The following is a 20091-nucleotide window of genomic DNA, read 5'->3' as shown; positions in this document are numbered from 1 at the left end:
GCACACGCACAGCAGATTGAGGTTTTAAAACCCCCCAGCTCATTTAGAGCTAAAGGAACACAGAACCCAGGCCTCCAGTTGTTTGGGCTTTTATGTTGTTTACCCTATTGCCTCTTTGGATACCATTAGATTCCCCTTGGCCCAACCTTCCATCAGTGGAGTCCTGGAATTTAGAATGTCTTCCATAAACTCTAAATCTTACTGCTTGTAGTTGGCCTCACCACAGAAAATAGTCTGAGTTTCCTCTTACTTAGCAAACCAGCAGCATATTCCTATTCTTTAGTTACTCAGGAGAGTAAGGCAAGAGGATCATTTGAGCTCATGAGTTCCACATCAGTCTAGGCAACACAGTGGCCCTCTAATGTTATCATCAATTGTGATATATCAGCTTAACTGGGTAGGAAACAAATGTCTATGGATGACTGACATGTAGGCCACAAACTGAAGATGTGGGTGGTACCAACTAATAGACTTGTAACCTGGATGGAAAAAAAATGAGTAGGGAGGAGAAGGAAATTATTAAAGGGCTTCTTATTAAAGGGCTTCAGATGTGGCCTATGCTGCCATTGCCTTTGGAACATGGATCGCCAGATCTCCAGCATCTTCAACCTCATGCGGACATGCACTTGCAACTCTCCTGGGAGCTTCCAGACTTTGAACTGGTGCTATATCCTTGATCCCTCTTGTTCTGTGGCTTCTGGCTTCTTGGCTGAGCAGCTCCTGAATCCTCTGGCTCTCCAGTGCAGAGAAGGGCACTGTGAACTTGTACCTCTGACCCTGTAATGTATCTAATACATCCCCTTGCATAATTCTGCATCTATTTCTATGGATTCTGCTCCTCTAGGGAACCCTAACTAATATACCTCATCTCAGAAAACCAACTAAGAAATTTAGTGGGGAACAGTAAGTACAAAGTTGAATTCTTTGTATTAAATGGGGAATTTATCTTTTTTAAAGACTGCATCAAAACCCATAACTAAAGTTAAAATTAAAATGATCAGTGGTGCAGGCTTTTCTTTCCCATCATTGGCCTTTCTGTTTGTTTTAATGAAATTAGTTGTGCAATATTGCCTGTATTTACCCTCTGAAATTTAAAACTTTGTTCTACACTGATAATAGCAATACTGAATTTATAGGGCTGAACACATTTTGTTCTGCAAACTTTTAATGGTCTCTGGTCCACACCATACAATTCCAACCAGACCCAGAGCATTTGTGCAATTTGTGTCTACTCAGTTTTTCAGTTTAGAAAAGGATTCTTGCTTCCAATCCAGAGGCTATGAGAAGTGAAAGAGGGCCCAGAAAGCCTTTTCTTGTGTGTGAAAAGATCTGATCCTAAGTGGAACAATCAGTAAACAAAAACATTCAAACTGCTGCCTACAAATTTCTCTGAGCTTCTAAGCTCTGGGGGAGGTGGTAAAGGTTCACGAGTCACTTGCTAAATTATCCTTCCAAGTTACCATGTCCTGCTTCTCTACCCACATGAATGAAAGCTTCATTTATTAAACACTTGACCTTATGTGTCAGCTACTGTTTGAAACATATTACTTTAATCTTTACAATTCTTTAAGGTTATCTTCTTACTATGCCCATTTTATTTTTATTTTTTTCGTACTGAGGATTGAACATACACATTGAACTACAACCACATCCTATTTTTAATTTTTCAATTTTGTGATAGAGTCTCACTAAATCACTAAATTGCTCAGGGGGGAATTGAATTTGTGATCCCTCTTCCTCAGCCTTTCTGAGTGCTGAGATTACACCCTGCCCAATTACTATGTCCATTTTATACACGAGCAAATAGGTTTTCCGGGACAGAGTAATTTGGTCAACATCATGTAACTTGTAATTAGAAAAACAGCATCAGAAACTCAGTTTCCTAGTTTTTACTGAGTGCTGTAGTAAAATAAGTAAGTAGAGATACAGTAAAGACTGGAAAGTGGGATACTCTTGGACTCTTCAAGCCAACGTTTTGGACACACATGGTATTATACTGTTTTCAGCAAAATCTCCAACCTCTCGCAGTGAGGAAGCCAGAGGGACGCTCATAGTTCCCAAAGCTTGACCAGGAAAAAGCAAGGAAAAGGCCTAGGGTGCAGCAGGCACCCAGGGGCTCCCTCTCAGCGCTCCGCCCACTTCCCCCGGACCCCTTGGACTGCCGAGCTCCACCCCCTTGCGCAGACCCGCCCCCAGAATCTCGAGGCCCAATCAGAGGTGCTTCATGGCGTCCCCGCCCTCTCGACGTGAATATAAGGTTGGGCCCGGCACCCAGGTCTCACAGTTCTGTCTGTACCGGGCCGTTTTCGCGGTTGGAGCTCGATTGCATTTTACCTCTGCGTCGCTCCTGCGACCCCCGCGCCCTCTCCCGAGGCTTTTGGCGCCTGCCTACCGCCTGCCTGCATATCCCGCGGGGCCGCCCCTGCCTCGCTCCCGCGTGTCCCGGCCCTCGGCGGCGGCGCGATGCGGCTGGGCCCGGGGCCTGTGGCACTGGGGCTGCTGCTGCTGCTGCTGTTCGCCGCGTCGGCCCGCGCCGGCCAGGCTGAGGAGCTGCACCGCGCGCCAGGCGAACACCGCGCCGAATACGACCGTGAGGCGCTGCTGGGCGGCCAGGTGGGCCGGGCTGGGCCGGGGCTTTGTCCGGACAAAGGGGCGGCGGCGAGGCCTGCGGGGCGCCGACAGTGGGATCGGGTGGACACTCGGGATCCGGACTTGCGGAGTCCCGGGACCGGCAGGGCGCTGGACCGCACCCCCAACCCCTCAGGGCCACGGAGGGGAGCAGGCGTGAGTCTCCCGGAGGCCCCCTGGCCAGGACGGCCGCTCATCCCTGTGTCCCCACCATTGTGCCCCGCAGCTGGTAACCCTTGGTCCTCTTGTGTGCCCCTCCCCCAAAGGAAGAAGTCGACGAATACGTTAAACTTGACCACGAAGAGCAGCAGAAACGATTACGGTCCATCATAAAGAAAATTGACTCGGACTCAGATGCCTTTCTCACTGAAAGTAAGGACGGTCCACAAGACCAGCAGGGGAGAGATCCCTTTGTGGGAGACAGAGGAACATCGAAACAGGGTTATGGGTTGTATGTGTGTCCCACACTTTCTAAGTGCGGTGACAATAAGTTTTATACCTGGAAAGTAGGTACGTGACCGAGTACAACAGCGTGGTGTCCAGCTGTAGATAAACAGGGATGTGCAGATCATACCTGGAGACTAGCTTTCTTCCTCACAACAGTATTCACTTTATAAATCTAGGCCTCAAAGCCTTACATTAAAGGACTTACTGCTACTCTGAGTACTTCTTTAGAATTTTCAGAATTTTCTTTTTTAAAGAAGACTTGTTGCACATGAATTGTGTCTGTTATAACAATATGACAAGGTATGGGGCTTTTAGAGGTCTTAGGATCACCTTGTCCCTACCTCTGTAGAAATTTAAGTCTAAAAGAGTATTTAAAATACATACATGGCAAAGCTAGGGCTAGAACTCAGGTATACTGCTTTTAATTCAGTTCTTAATATCTAGTCTTAGTTCGGTTTTTGTTTTCCTCCGTTTACAAAAATAAAGAAACTCTGAATACTTTTTGGTAAGTTCTCTAGTCAGAAAATTCACAAACTATTAAAACAGTGTTCTAAATAAATTGATCTGCAACTATCCCGTTTAATTCAAGTTGATGAATCATATCAATATTCCATGTTGATCTTAAGAAAAATTTAGGTTACTACTGACTATAAGTTAGTTCTTTGTCTATAACTCATTTAAATGTTGTTCAACATCCAAGGAATGATGTGTTGGAGAGGGAATTGCCAAATTGGTGAGTATGGATGTGCTGACAGTGCTACCTACAGGAATATTAGGATTTTGTTTCTTCTATTTAATGCAAACAAAATCTCTGAGCTCTCCTCTAAAATAAGAATAGGTCTATGTTTTGTTACAAATACACACAGACCAAGTTGATTTGTCAGAGCCTAGATATGTCCAAATATTTAGTACTTTTTATTTATTTATTTTTTTTGGTGGTGGTGGTACTGGGGATCAAACAACCTCGTACTTGCCAGGCAGGTGCTTATGCCACTGTGCTAAATTCCCAGCCCTGTACTAGTAAACTTAAAAAAAAAAAAAAAAATTCAGAAGGCATTTAGTCCAAGTCTTAATTCTACAGAATAGAAAACCAAATATTTGAGAAGACAGACTCCCACCATATGGCAAAGCTGAAATATGAAGCCATATTTCTGATCCCTGTTCCATGCTATTTTCCGTGCCACAGTAATCTCTTTAAATAAAGGAGAAACCAGACTTGTGCTGCCTATGAAAACCTGCATTCTACTGGGGAACCTTCAGGATAATTTTGCTAATCTGCATGTTGAAGGCTAGCAAGGGATTCTAAGGGTTGTGAAAAGTAGCAGTTATTAAGCCAGGATTTCACTTAAAGTAAGTTTTGTGTGCCAGGCATGGTGACACATGCCAATAATCCCAGCATTCAGGAGGCTGAGACAAAAGATAGCCACAAGTGTTCAGATCACCACAGCCTAATAGCTCACTATTAGGCTCACTATTAGGCTGTGGTGATCTCAACATTTGTGGCTATTATGCCAGGATTATGGCATATGCCTATAATCCCAGCTGAGGTAGGGCGATCACTTGAACCCAAAAGTTTAAGACTAGCCTGCCCAATATAGCAAGATCCCATCTCAAAAAAAAAATGAGATAGAAGTTCTTAATAGTGAGCAAAAATCATTAGAAAGCATTAGGCTTTGAAGCCAAACATAGGTTTGAATCCATACTCTTCCAGTTAGCTATGAGGCCTGTTTCAGAACCTCCACTAAGAGAACTGTCAACCTTAAGGCAGACAGCTATTGTGATAAGGGTACATACAAATCATAGCTGTCATCTATTTGTCAGAATTGCTTCTGGATGCTTTATGTCATGTTCAAAGGGATATACTGTAAGTATCTGTCCAAGTTCAGAAACTTGAGTACCTTTTCACAATTTGGGTTATTTACCATATATTTTTATTCAATTCACATGAAAGAAATTGTTTTGGAGACAGGGTCTTGTCACATATTTAGACTGGTCTTGAGCTCACTATTAGGCTGTGGTGATCTAAACACTTGTGGCTATCTTCTGTCTCAGCCTCCTGAGTACTGGGATTATTGGCATGTGTCACCATGCCTGGCACATAAAACTTATTTCAAGTGAAAACATTGTATTCCTTTCATAAATGGAAAAGTGTTTTTTAGTACATATTAAAATAAATAGGTTATTACTCAAATACTATACTTGCTGAGAGGTCGATAGTTAGCAAAAGTTATCTGCAATGTTTCAGATAATATATTTAAAAAGTAAAGTGCTCTTTTGACAAGTTGGTAATTGATTGAGTAAACATTTAGAGGCAGGCTGTTTTTAGGGATTTGGTATATATCTGTGAAAAAACAGACCTGAACTGCACTCAGCACTCACATCAATTGAGATCTCACATTACAGTGTTCCTATCCTCTGCAGAACTCTTCCCACTCCTATTTCTATCGACACTATTAGACTGGTTTTCAGTATTTCCAAACATGGAATTTCTTTCCTGCCTCCCTCCCTTCCTCCCTCCCTTTGTTCCTTTCACATAATTTAGAAACTATCACCCCAAGAAAAGAATCATTGCCAATATTCATTGTGTTCTGGGAAACCTTTATAGGCGAGCTCAGCCAGTGGATTCAGAATTCTTTTAAGTATTACGCCATGCAAGAAGCAAAACAACAGTTTATTGAGTATGACAAAAACAGCGATGGCACTGTGACCTGGGATGAGTATAACATTCAGATGTACGACCGGGTGATCGACTTTGATGAGAACACAGCTCTGGACGATGCGGAGGAGGAGTCATTCAGGCAGGTAAGTTCATGTGCCAGTTGTTCCTTGATAACATCTATTGCTTTTCTCCCCTATGCAGGAGTACAGAGGCCTAGGGGCCAGTATGGATTGTCTTGTTCTCCTAGCAGTCACCCGTGTCACTCCAGTGCTCATCCTGATGACTTCCTTTCTAGCCAGGTTTTCTCAGCTGTCTCACTTATTTGGCCCCATTTCCAGAGCTGGTTTCTTAATCTATTTTGAGTACGTATCTCAATATTTTATTTTTAACTTCACTAAACAGTTTTATTTCTTATTTACAAAGAAGGCTATATTGGTCCATTCCCATTTTATATCTTTTTTTTCTGGTACTGGGGATCGAACTCATGACAACGCACTTGCAAGGTAAGCGCTTATGCCACTGAACTAAATCTCCAACTTCCATTCCCATTTTAAAACAGATTTATATGAAGTGGTTCACTTGTAAAAATTGTTTAATTGCGATAAAATGCAAATACTAAATTTATCATTTTAGCCATTTTTTTTTTTTATCGGTACCAGGAATCAAACTCACAACCGCGTGCTTGCAAGGCAGGCACTTATGCTGCTGAGCTAAATCTCCAGGCCCCATTTTAACCATTTTTAAGCACACAGTTCAGTACTGTTATGTATGTGCCCCTTGTTCTGCAATCAATGTCAAAACTCTTTTGCAAGGCTGAACTCTGTGCACATTGTACCCATTAAACAATAATTCTCTGGCCCCAGCCCCAACCCTGCCTGACAACCGTAGCCTATTTTCCATCTGAGCTTGACTGTTCCAGGTAGCCTCCTCCTATATGGTATTTGCTTTTGTCACTGGCTTATTGCACTCAGTGTAATATCCTCAAGGCTCATCCACATTAAGGCACATGTCAGAATTTGCTGCCTAGAAAAGTCATGCATGTTCTTAAAAAGCCTAATAACGTTCTGATACACACACACATATGTGTATATATATATCACTTTTGTTTATCCACTCATTAGTAAGTGAACACTTGAGTTTAAACCTTTCAACTCTCATGAATGATGTTACATTGACTGTGGCACACCTTTTCTTTTAGATCCTACTTTAAATTCTTTTGGATATGTACCTAGATATAACATTGTTGGTTTATTTTTGATTTTAATTTTTTTAGGGACATCAGTGCTGTTTTATATAGCACTACAATATGTAAAATAAGTCATTTTTGAAGATTCACTATCAGTTTGAGTTCTATTGTATTTTATTATATAATTTTTTGTAATATAGGCTTAAACAGATGAGGAAGACAATTTTTATCTAGGAGCTAAAAGTAACTTTTTTTTTTTTGGTCTTTTTCGTTTTTATCGGTACTGGGGATCAAACTCACGACTGCCTGCTTGCCAGGCAGGCGCTTATGCTGCTGAGCTAAACCCCCAGCCCCTAGAAGTAACTTATTAAAACTTCTAAGAAATCTGTTAAGCCAAAAGTGTATTTACACAAATAGCTATAAGCTTGCTAAATAAAATAACTATGTAAAGGTAATTTTAAAAGATTTTTTTTAAAGGTAGTTTGTACATGGAAAAGAATAAAAATAAAACCTAACAACTTACTGCAAGTTGTCTATCTCAAGACATCTGTCAAGATGATGGGAAAATGTTTTTGCCTTTTCTGTTTCTCATCTTATTTGAATATGTACCTTTTAATTTTATTGTGACCCTATCATTTACCATTGTACATGCTGTTTATGTTAGGATCGTGTTGGCCACTTGAACTCACAATCACCACTAAATCCATGTTGTTGCTACCCTGCTAATGATTGCTCATAAGCTACCCATAGGCCACCAGGACATAGGTTAAGGGCTCCAGCCCTGAGCCAGTCTGCCTGGCATTTCCAGCCAGGTCTTGGGAAAGTTATTAAACCTCCCTGTACCTCAACTTCCTTGTCTCTGAAGATGGGGAAGATAACAACATGGAGATTGAGTAATAAATAATAGTAGTTGGACCAGAAAGTACAGTAGCTTTATTTTTCTCTGAAAGGTTATTGTGAAAGAAAGCATGTACCAGTCACATAAGCTTGTACTCAGTCAACTTCTGAGAATCTTTAGGCATTTATTGACTATATGAGTTTTAGATTTAGATGAGTTAGGATTTATTAAGAATTTAAGGGCTTGAAGAGTGTGAATTCGTCTTTTTACTGCTTGGTAGTGCAGAGAAAACAAATGGTAACAGTGAGATTTGGATTTCATTTGTCTAATAAGTTTTCTACTTTCCTAAGAGGATTAATTTACTTTAAAAGCATCATTAGAAAAAAAAAAAAAAGCATCATTAGAGTTCTGGGACTCTTCTAAAACCAAACCATGGGGTGATATTATAACTTCTCTGCCAGAGAATAAGAGATTTAAAATCTTACTAGTTATCATCATTGTCATTGTCATTACTGCTATTTCAAAGATGTCATGCTATTCCACCAAAATGTGTATAGCCAGGCATGCCAATAAATGGAGATAATCCTAGCACTTCAGGAGGCTGGAGCAAGAGGATTTTGAGTTCAGGCCAGCCTCACCTGAATGTAAAACTAGTGAGAGACTCTGTTTTAGAAATTAAAAAGAGCTGGGATGACCATCAGTGGAGGAGAACTCGCCTAGCATGCAAGAAGTTCTGAGTTCAATTTCAAGTACCATTAAAAAAAGGAAAAAAAAAGTAGGTATTTTTGTCTCCTTGGAGATGATATAATAAATGATGGTGTTGACATTAAAAGGTTGCTTTGAAGATTCTTTATTCATTAATGCATACTACTTGTAAATAGTTATTTAAATTTTAAAATTCAAAAGGTGCCTGCTTCTAAACCAGGCATGGTGGTCCTCACCTATGATCTTACCATTCAGAGACACTCGGGCAGAAGGATTGCAAGTCTGAGCCTAGCCTGGGCAAATTAGCAACTTAGTGAGACCGTATCTCAAAAATTCAAAAGGAATGGGAATGTAGCTCAGTGCAAAGGCCATGGGTTTGGTCCCCAGTACCAAAAAAGAAAAAAATGTCTGTTCTAATGCAATGTTCCCCACCAAGTACATGTTGATGATAAGACTACCTTTTAAAATGAGTTAAATGGGCTGAGTTATAGTTCAGTGGCACAAGTGCCTGCTTGCAAGCACCAGGTTCTGAGTTTGATTCCCGGTACCAAAAAACAAAACAAGAAAGAAAAAAAAAAAGAGTTAGATGAAAAAAAAAAAAAAAAGAGTTAGATGGATCTTAGTAACATGTACTTTTTAAGTAGGAAAATAGGCCTCTATCTTTTTTTAATGGAAAAATGGTAAAACAAAATTTCATAACAAAATAATAGGAGAATAACAATAATACATACTGTTATCTTTAAAATAGTTGGTTAGGGTACAAGATATAGACATAAAAATCTCTCCAACCAATATTAGCACAAACCTTCTTTACTGAACTAAGAAACACTAGTAGTATAACTGACTTGCATTTTTTCCCTTTTCCCTGGCTGTCCTTTCCCTTTTCACCTATCCTAGTCCTTTTTCCTTTTGAACAATTTCTTCCCATTTCACAATACCTATTGTACATTTTAGAACTTACTCTTTCAGTTTCTCACATGAAAGAGACAATATGATGTTTAAACATATGAGTCTGATTTATTTCACTCTGAGCGTGGTCTCAAGTTACATAGTAGTAGGCCTCTTTGTGAAATTCTAGTCATACGTTTTGTAGAATTTGACACTACATAATCTACAAATTGATGTGTGTTGTAGAACTAAACTCAGAGACGTGTGTTATTCAAGTTAAAAAGGGATGAAGAATGAATCAGTCCCAAAATCGTATACATAACATAAATGAAAGTACAGTAATACCTCCGTTCACAAGTGCTTCTATTTGCAAACAGTTCATTTTGCAAATAAATTCATTTGGCAAACTGCACTGGGTGACAAATACAACCACAGCCATCTTTTCCACACAAACACAGACACAGCCATCTTCCCTCAAATCGTAAAACTAATTAAGTTTGTAAATTGAAGTACCACTGTAAATGGAAGTCTGAATAAAACAAAATTTTCTATACGGGAATCTCTTAAAATGCTAACATCAAACTGGATACCATATGTTTGGTCCCAGCACTTGGGAGGCTGAGGCAGGAAGATCATTGGAGTGTTGGAGACCAGCATGGGTAACAGAATGAGACCCTATCTCACAAACTAAACTCAACTTGATACCTGAATCTTATTTTTAATAGTCCAAATAACAGAATATAGATGACTTGTAGTCAGGACCCCAGCAGACTGTGAAATGTCTAAGAAAGTATTTCTCTACAATATGATAAACAATGAAAGTCAGCACTTTGAAGCAGGATAAAATATGGGGCCCACTTGGCAGAAGCTGAGTTACTGTAACTTCTGAAGTCAGCTGCTGACTCTGCATGGAGGAGCGACATTTATTTAAGATTTGTTCTCAACACATGGCTGGTCAGAATTTTCAAGACCGGTTTTGTTCTAGGATCACAAATTATATATTTCCTCATGTAAAATCATTAGTCTACCAAAAGGTGGCAGTTTTGTTCCTTGCAAGTTTCTGTTACACTGTAAAAATAAATGATTATAGTAGTTTCATTTTATTGCTGTGTGTAGCACTTTTACCTTCCACTAGAGTACAAGGTTTTTATGCAGAAAAAACAGTATTGAGATTTTTATGAAGCTGACCATTGTTTTTGTACTATTTTTTTTTAATTTGCCACTTCGAAAAAATTTTTTCTTCCTTTGTTCTGGCATTTTAAATTTAACATAAGATGATCTTAAATTGTATTCAAATGATCATGAAATGTGAACTAGAAAATACTGCTTTCCTTTTCTCATTGCTGTTATTTTTAAGCAGTCTTGGCTTGCTGAAAGAGACCCTTCTCTTCATGGGCAAATGAGGTCAAACTTAGCTCAACTTGCTGGAACATGGATGGACCTTTTGGCTCCAGATTGAAGGGTTCTTTCATAGGGCAATCTAAGCACTTGGTATCTCAAGTAGTGACTTAAGGAAGAAGAATTTGAAGGATTCCACAAAGTACCTCAGATTCTTGTTTGTCTGCTTTTTCCCCACATTAAGCCTAGACATAAAATGCAAATTATTTGGCTTCGTTATTTGAATTTATCCAATTAATTCAAAAAAGCAGCTATTTAGGAACAATTTTTTTTCTGTCATAACTGGGTAAATATAATCAACTTGTGGAATCCCAGTTGTTTTAAAAGATAAATTCTTCGGGAGAAGAGATGAATGTGCACTAGGCATCAGCTGATATTTAGGTACATAGCAGTTTCCTGACTGTTTTTTAAAAAAACTGACTAGAACTTTTATATTTTAACAGTGGAACCTATCAATAAGCTTCTATCTAGACGCAGTGGTGCATACCTATAGTCCCACACTTGAGAGGCTAAGGTAGGAGGATTACGAGTTTGAGGTTATCCTGGGCAACTTACTGAGACCCTGTTTCAAAAAAGAAAAAGTCCAATTCCTTGTCCCCAATATCTGCTGAATGATTTTACTATTTGAGCATACTTTAAAAAAAAAAAAGGGAAAAGAAAGAAGGACCTGTGTTTTCTTTACTCTCCAAATGGGCTAAACTTATTATTTTTATGGCACTCAAAAAAGTATTGAAATTAATTATTAAAGCAGATAGTACTATAGAAAGAACAGGGAGGATCCAAATTCAATATACTTTAGCTGTATTTCTGATTTTCATCAAACCAATCTTAGTTTTTCTATCATTAATGGGTTTTTCTATCAATAATAGTATATGACATTTTAAAAATACTTCAATACTTTAAGTTTACTAATTACATGATAGTGTAATTAGTACTGCATACTGCATGCCTAACAGATTTTTTTTACCCAGATTTATGGTGAGAAACCAGAGAAGTTCCAGTTTGCCCAGTGTCCCCTAGCCAGGGAGTGGCACGGTGGGGGTTTAGGGCCCAGGTGTGTCTCACTGTACAGCTTATTTTTCTGTTAGCTTCTAACATGTTTATTTGCTTAATCCCTCAGAGGAATGTATAAATATAGATATATGCCAATGCACTTCAAATTTCACATAGTCTGTATTTTTCAAAATATTTGTAATGATGTGGTACTAATGAGATTTTTTAAATATGTTCAATCCCCCCCCCCCCAAGCTTCATTTAAAGGACAAGAAGCGGTTTGAGAAAGCAAACCAGGATGCAGATTCTGGTTTGAACCTTGAAGAATTTATTGCTTTTGAGCACCCTGAAGAAGTTGATTATATGATGGTAAGGAAGCAGAAGGTTGAGGGAACTACTGGGTGACTTGAACTTTAAAACCTTTTTCCAGGCCACTAAAATGAATTGTAACATCATCAGAGTTTTAAGAAACAGTGAGATCTAAAATGGTTCTAAATTCATATCATGTGAGATTGAGATGGGGAGAAGAGTTTCTGGTGGTGTTCAGGTTGCCGAAGGGAAAGCCTTGGGTTTGGGAAGGATTTTTAGTTTGGTTACAATTTGGTTTCGTTTTTGTTTTTAAATCTTAAATCTCTGTCTGAGCAGCAGTCTTCCTCTGGCTATTTTCTGTAACATAACTGTAAAGCTATCAGGCCAGTCGAGTCTTTCCTTAGACTTTCATAGTCTTCAGGTTTTACTAGAACTTTCATATAGCTGACATCATCACCTGTGAAAGCTTTAGTCTGGAAGAAAACCCTTGGGTCCCTTTTTGTAGGGCGGCCAGGAAATACATCTGCTAGTGATGCTTGCTGTTTCGTCTCCCTTCAGCACAAAGAAACACTGACCTGTTTGAGCCCTGGGCCCATCCAGGTCCATTCCACAGCTCCACAGAAACAGAAGTCCTAGCTCTTCAGAACCTCACTTGAGATACAGGTTTAACACAAATGTTGATTGAGTCCCTCCTGTGTCTCAACAAGCTTGTTCAAAACAGAAACCCACAGTGCCTGACATTGTGGACTCCTATAATCCCAGCACTTGGGAAACTGAGGCTGGAGGATCATTGCAAGTTCGAGACCAGCCTGGGCTACAAAGTGAGCTGCCAGTGTAAACTGCATAGCAAGATCCTGTCTTAAAAAGACAAACAAAAAACCTCAGAAGTCTGCAGATTGCAGAGTAAAGAAAGATAATCAAATAGTTTTATGAAAAGACTAAGCATGTATACTGAGCTGTGTTGCACAGCATCAGCCCATGGCTACCTGGCTGGCTTCCCTAGCCCTTTCAGGGATGGAAGACAGGGACCTTTGTGAAATGGGTCCTTGGGAGAATGTGCTGCCTTGAATAACAATTGTGGCAGAGACATTTTCCTCCACTGCTCAGTGGCATGGCACTCTTAAGTACCCTTCTCTTGCCACTAAAGTGAAGTTGCTCATTTCTAACCGGGCACAAAATATATGACCTAGTTTAAGAACAGTGCAAAGCATAATTTAAGTGGCAGAGCGAAGTTGGAGTGAGCCAGTTGAGTACTGAGGTGGCAGCTGAGGACGTGGATCTGCAGTTGGGAGGATCTGGACAGCTGACTGATGGCAGGGAACAGCAGTGACGGCCAGGAAATAGATGCACTATGACATGGTCCTGGAGTATAAAGAGGTAGGGCAGAATGAGATCTGAGCGACTGTTTAAGGAAAGCACTAACAAGGGCTGGGGATTTAGCTCAGCGGCATAAGCACCTGCCTTGCAAGCAGGCAGTCCTGAGTTCGATCCCTGGTACCGATAAAAACGAAAAAGACAAAAAAAAAAAAAAAAAAGGAAAGCACTAACAGCAGTGTTGATTGACTAATAAGCATTGAGTTAGAGATGATTCTGAAGTTTCCAGCTCAGGTACAGTGGTGACAAAGGTGGTACAGAATAGGGCATGTCAGTTGTGCTTCCCATGCTGTGCTGCAGAAGTGGCAGCACTGAGGTGTGTGGCTGTGATGTGGAGTCCCTTCAAGGGCAACTTCATTGATTCCCGTTTGCCTTGATTGTTGTGACTCCTTCTGCATGAAGGGTGTGTTCGATGTAGAAAAAGACAAGGGTGTAAGATCAACTAAGTGATTCTGCTTTGAAGTAAAACTTAACAAGTTTAGCTTGAAAGATACTTCGTTCATACAATCCCAGAAATTCTTTCAACCACAGCAGGATTGCTGAAGTAAGTCTTTTGCCTCCCAGCATTACTCAAATGAAGAAATAATCATTGTGTTGGATCCCAGACTCTCCTAAGAACTTGATGGAAAATGTGGTCTGGCCCAGAAAAATTACATGCTCATCATACAAAACACTGGACTGTAATTTTAGGAAATTCACAGATCCTTCCTGTAAAGCTAATCCTTGAGTCTCTGTTAGAGAGTCCTGACTTCTGTCTGTAAATTCTGTAAGACTCCATTTTAAAAAGACAGTGTCACATGCTGTTTCACACAGATGTAGGTAAAACCTGGTATTTGTCTGGAATAGGAGACTTTGGAGAATGTATTTTCATGACAGCTGGCCAGGCAGGGTAGGAAGGTGGTAAGAATGATGAAATAATCGTAAGGCCATCTAGGGGCAAGAGAATCAGGAGGGAGATGAGAGATCAGTGCAGTTCACAGAGGGAGATCAAAGGCCGGGGAGAGCAGAAGCTAACAGTGAAAGCACAGGAAGTGGGAAGGTGCTGAGGGCTCTGCCTTTAAGAAAGGGGACAAGGGAACACTGAGATGGAAGGCTGGGGAGAGGCAGAGGCGATTCAGGTGAGGATGTGGTGCTGGTCCGGAGACGGAGGCTGGGAAGCATGGGAGGGTTAACAGCCTCCGAGAAAGCAACGGTTTAAGGTGTGTAGAGACAGTGCTGTAGAGAGCAGGTTAAGGAAACGGGCACAAGCAGATGCCCAAGCTGAAGGGAGGGTCCTCTGAAATAGCAAATCTTAATTTAAAAGGGTTAGGAATATACTTCTATATCTTCTTAGAACTTATGGTTGTGGAAGAAATGAGAAGGGCATGTGAGTGATTGCAGGGTGAGAGTTGGCATCCTAATGAAAGGGCATGGAGTTGCAAGGGAATGAGGGAGGTAGTGAGGAGCCAGCCCAGGACTGTCCTTGACTCGAAAGGCTTCACCTTCTGGTCCAAGATGAGTGGAGTGAAGCCTGGAGAAGATCGAGAAGCAGACTAGGGGTGGTACAGAGTAGCAGAGTGAGGATTTGGGAGAACAGCAAGGAAGTGGAGTGGAGGTTTTACAGGAGAGGGGAGGAGGGAGACTGGCACATTTCAGATCTGGAGGAAGGGCAGCCTTGTGCAGAGATAAGGTAGGATTCTTTCTAGGCAGTTTTCAGGTTGGCATGAAAGAAGGCAGGTACCGAGATAACACCATTGGGAGGAAGGGTAGTGTGCAGGAAAATAGGAGCCTGCATTTGGTGCTGAGGCTGCTTAGTGAAAGTGGGGTTCTTGGGGGCTGGGGATTTAGCTCAGCGGCATAAGTGCCTGCCTTGTAAGCAGGAAGTTGTGAGTTCGATCCCTGGTACTGATAAAAAGGAAAAGACAAAAAAAAAAGAAAGAAAGAAAGAAAGTGGGGTTCTTCACAATATTAGGAAAGAAAGGATGTTGCATGCAAAGCTATTTAGTGGCCAGGCATGGTGGCACATGCCTATAATCGTAACACTCAGGAAGCTGAGGCAAGAGAAGGTCACTGTGAGTTCTAGGCCACAGTGTGTGAAACAGCATGTGACACTGTCTTTTTAAAATGGAGTCTTACAGAATTTACAGACAGAAGTCAGGACTCTCTAACAGAGACTCAAGGATTAGCTTTACAGGAAGGATCTGTGAATTTCCTAAAATTACAGGAGGGTCACTGTGAGTTCTAGGCCAGCCTCAGCTACATAGTGAGTTCAAGGCCAACCTACACTACATGGTGAGACCATGTTTCAAAAAAAGATAGATAAATTTTAAACAATAAAGTTTTGCAGTGCTTGGGTTTTATTCTTGCTTCTATATTCCAGTGTTTAAAAGATTATCGTCAAACTATGATCAGCCAAAGTGACGATTCCTGAGGTTTTATAGTAGGATTGATTCAGATGGTAGTGGGATTTTATGATTAATTTTTCTTTTTTCATGAACTTGCTACAGGAATTTGTCATCCAGGAGGCTTTAGAAGAACACGACAAAGATGGTGATGGATTTGTTAGTTTAGAAGAATTTCTTGGTGATTACAGGCGGGATCCAAGTGAGTAACCAGGGGCAGTGTGGAAGAAGAGGGAAAATGGAATTATGGAGTAAACTGGAAACCAACCTTGCCCATTGAGAACTGTCTTTGACAGAGAAAATGGAACAAGAGGAGCTGTGCCTGGTTCCTCCTTGTTCTGCTGTTAACTGTGATGCAAATTCAGCAGGGATTTACAGCTTCTTAATGATGCTGTCTTGCTCATTTTTATTTCCATTTCTGGTCACAAATATTTTCCTTTTCCAATAAATGTAGTGTTGTTTTTCAGTGCAAAGGAGAAAGTAAAGGTATTTTTGTTTTTGTTTTTTAACAGAATCCTGCACCATACATATGGACCTTAAAAGAGAATAAAAATTCTTTGAATAGTATAGAGCAGTGATACAAACAGCTTGCTATAGCATGCATGGTGTAGGTTTACCACCACTGCCATATGTAGACTATAAATGGTGCCTTACCAAGTATTTGAAATTAGAGAACTTTTTCTTTAAGCTGCTGTCTTGTTGCAGAATTGTTCCTTAAAAGTATTAAACAATGCAATTTTTAAAATTGGTCACCACTTACTTATTGCGACTGTCATTTTAATATCATGTATGGGAGTAATTTGTAAGAGCTTGTAGGAAACTACATTGTCAATAATTTATGTAAAAACATTATCCAACTCGAGTTTTGGAAAGCTAGATATCAGAACAAGTAGTAGCAGTTAGCAGGAGTACTAGCTTGTAATAATATGCAATGATTTTAAAACTATGAGTTGTTTGGACTTACCGTCACTTTTGAAAATTACCATGTATTTGTACTTAGTATTTCAGGACCTTTCAGTTAAGTATTTCTGTTTCACTGGGTTCCCTTTAGTAAACTTTCAATTCACATTCTTTATTCTAGAAATATACCAAATTTCTTGCTGCATGCATGTGATATTCTTCTGTACACAAGAATATATTTGTGGAGTTTTTTGTTTTTGTTTTTGTATTAAGCTGCAAGTGAAGCTCCTGAGTGGATACTTGTTGAGAAAGACAGATTCGTAAATGACTATGACAAGGATAACAATGGAAGACTTGACTTGCAAGAGCTGTTGTCCTGGGTGGTACCCAATAACCAGGGCATTGCACAAGAGGAGGTGAGTGTTAAGGAATGCCTGTTTCTTGTTCCCTCCTAAATTAGGTACCATCATTTAGAAATGAAGTTAAGCCTGAGATTTAGCTCACCGATGTAAAAGCCTGCCTAGCAAGACCAATTCGATCCCCGGTACCAAAAAAGGAAAGAAAAAAAATTTAAGAAATGAAGTTGAGAATCTTAAGTTGGCAAAGGAGTAATGATGGAAAAAATTTAGGAATGATGTATTGCTGTGTTTTTCTTGTTATTTTGACAAGGGGTCTTACTAAATTTCCCAGGCTAGCCTTGCCTTGAAGTCTTCCTGCCTCAGCCTTTTGGTAGCTGAGATCACAGACACATCACCCAATGCACTGTTTTGTTTTGTTTTGTTTTGTTTTTGTCTTTTTCCTTTTTATCGGTACTGGGGATCAAACTCACAACTGCCTGCTTGCAAGGCAGGCGCTTATGCCACTGAGCTAAATCCCCAGCCCCTACTCTTGCATTTTGAATTAACTCATCTAAGTGGTAAGTCATCGAAAGAGACAAGAAGATTATGTAACATGTTAATCTGAGAATATAGGAAATAGAATAATAGTTTGTGTTACTCAGAAGGGTTTAAAGTAGCTAACATAATTTTGCCTACCCTTAAAATATACTGGATCAGATTTGAGTGGAGAGTATACAGAGCCAGCACAGGTTAAGAAATGAGATAATGAGAGAATCAGGAGGCAGAAGCAGTTGTAGCATGTAGTATTTGTAGATACTAGGCATTAATGAATCCTCTGCACAACTAAATGGTTTTGACAAATCAGTCACCCAAATGTGAACCTTTTGCTGAAAATATTACGATTGACACTTCGCTTTACTTTGTTTTTAAGGCTCTTCATCTAATAGATGAAATGGATTTAAATGGTGACAAAAAGCTGTCTGAAGAAGAGATTCTGGAAAACCAGGACTTGTTTCTCACCAGCGAAGCCACGGATTATGGCAGACAGCTGCATGATGACTATTTCTACCATGACGAGCTCTGATCTCAGCTCATCTGAGAGGGGGCTGGGATCCTTTTATAATCTGTTTCCAATTTTACTTTTGTGATAAAATATCCATGTTGTATTTTACACTAGTAAGTCTTACCACAGTTAAAATGATCTTAATGTGGGTTATCATTTTGGCCTCTTAGAAGAAAAACAAAACTAAAACCTGGTATTTATTTCAAAACATAATGAAGAAATAAAATGTTAGTGTTTTGCCATAGGACCACAAAGTCTTTCCTAAATACTCCATCTGTTTCGTACGATATTGTGGAATATTCGAGTTCCATTTCCATACTTGAAAACAAGGAGGATTTTAGACATGCCTGAATGATATTACTATTTAAGTAGTATGTGACTAAGCTATCAATTCTTGTTTTGTTCTAAGTAGATTTGATTTTGGGGAATAACAAGGAAGGACAGTGTTTTTAGGTTTAGCATTTGTTTTCAGACCTTTAAAGGAAACTTTAGAAGGACTTAAACCTTACACATTAATGTTGAGAAGTTCTAGTTAATTTTAAAATGGTTTCCATAAGGGTTTTGTTGTATGAAATAGAACTTTATATTTTTGCATATGTATAGATAGTAATTATATTTAATGTATAACTATAGCATTCCGGTGAGTGGAATTCAACATTGTCTAGAACTCTTCTCATTTTTGACTGATTAAAAATGAACTGTCCTGTCTTTTTATATGTTTGTTTTCTTTTTTCCAGATAAACCTTACTTCACAGCTTTCATAGTATTATGCGTTATCTTGCCTCATCTGTTCTTCATTTGGATAGTGAAGATTAAAACTATTAAACTATTCTTGCTGCATATCCTTATATTACTTTTTTTGAAATAAAAGAATTATGTTATAGTTGAATGTATACCCACCACAGAGCATTTGCTCTTGTAGGATATTTGGCTTTGCAGTTTGGGCTAGAAATAATGTTTTTTCTTCCCCCCCCCCCCCTTTTTTTGGCAAGGCAAAGGATTGAATTGAGAACCATGTGCATGCTAAGCATATGTTGTAGCACTGAAGTACATCTCCAATCCTAGAGACAATCTTTAAAAATATGCAAATTAAAGCCAACTGAAAGATTGCATGCCTGTAATCCTAGCTACTTGGAAGGCTGAGGCAAGAGGATTTCTTGAGTCCAGGAGTTCAAGACTAGTTTGGGTGACACAATGAGATCCTATCTCAAAAAAACAAAAAGCAGGTTGGAATCACCCATATCCCTAGTTAGTTATTACATTTAAAATTCAGTTATGCTGAAATTAAAATCATACCTGCCTAGCATTTGTGCTCGCCTAGTCACCTCATTTTTAACCTCCTTTAGATCATTTTATTCACCCTTGATTGGGGTGGGTAAGGAAAAGAGAGAAGAGAGGAAATTTTTTCCCCCAGTTCTGATAGGATATAGTTTTTCCACAGGTAGATTTTTTTCCTTTTTTTTTTTTGAGATAGGGTCTTGCTATGTCATTCAGGCCAGCCTTGAATTCACTATATAGCCCAGGCTGGTGTTAAATTCACAGCATTCCTCTTGCCTCAGCCTCCCAAGTGCTGTAATTACAAGTGTGCATCAGCACACCTGGCTGGTTTTTTTTTTTTTTTTCCTTTTAGTACTATTTTTCAGAGCAGTTTTTCATTCACAGCAAAACTGAGCAGCGAGTGGAGTCCCAAATACTGTCCCCTCTCCCCAGCTGCATACCCTGCCCCACCATCCATAGCCCACCAGCATGATACAAACCTGGATTAACATCATAGCCCCCAGGGCCCATAGACTACCCTAGATTTCACCATGTGCTTTCTATGGGTTTGGATAAGGATAGGGCAGTGTGTACACTGCACAGTATCATCCAGAATTGTTTAGATGCCCTAAACATCTAGTGCCCTGCCAACTTACCCCTTTCATTCCCTGGCACCCATTGGTCTTTACTGCCTATAGTTTTTGCCCACTTTTTTTAATGGCATATT

The 20091-nt window shown here is 39.8% G+C and overlaps 1 protein-coding gene across 1 annotated transcript; it reads left to right on the top strand.

The window, feature by feature from the left end:
• Positions 1 to 2263: 2263 nt before the first annotated feature.
• Positions 2264 to 18947, top strand: Rcn2 (reticulocalbin 2). The gene is made up of 7 exons (XM_003463574.5): positions 2264 to 2613; positions 2895 to 3000; positions 5681 to 5877; positions 11998 to 12111; positions 15912 to 16008; positions 16980 to 17122; positions 17976 to 18947. The coding sequence occupies exons 1-7, from the start codon at positions 2464 to 2466 to the stop codon at positions 18126 to 18128; spliced, it is 960 nt and encodes a 319-aa protein (XP_003463622.1). The 5' UTR covers positions 2264 to 2463; the 3' UTR covers positions 18129 to 18947.
• Positions 18948 to 20091: the final 1144 nt, after the last annotated feature.

This window comes from Cavia porcellus, unplaced genomic scaffold (assembly GCF_034190915.1).
Source record: "Cavia porcellus strain 051 isolate PalLab524CR breed Dunkin Hartley unplaced genomic scaffold, mCavPor4.1 scaffold_38, whole genome shotgun sequence".
Taxonomy (NCBI): domain Eukaryota; kingdom Metazoa; phylum Chordata; class Mammalia; order Rodentia; family Caviidae; genus Cavia; species Cavia porcellus.
Note: the sequence above shows the minus strand (reverse complement) of the source record. Positions and strands in the feature narration are given on the sequence as shown.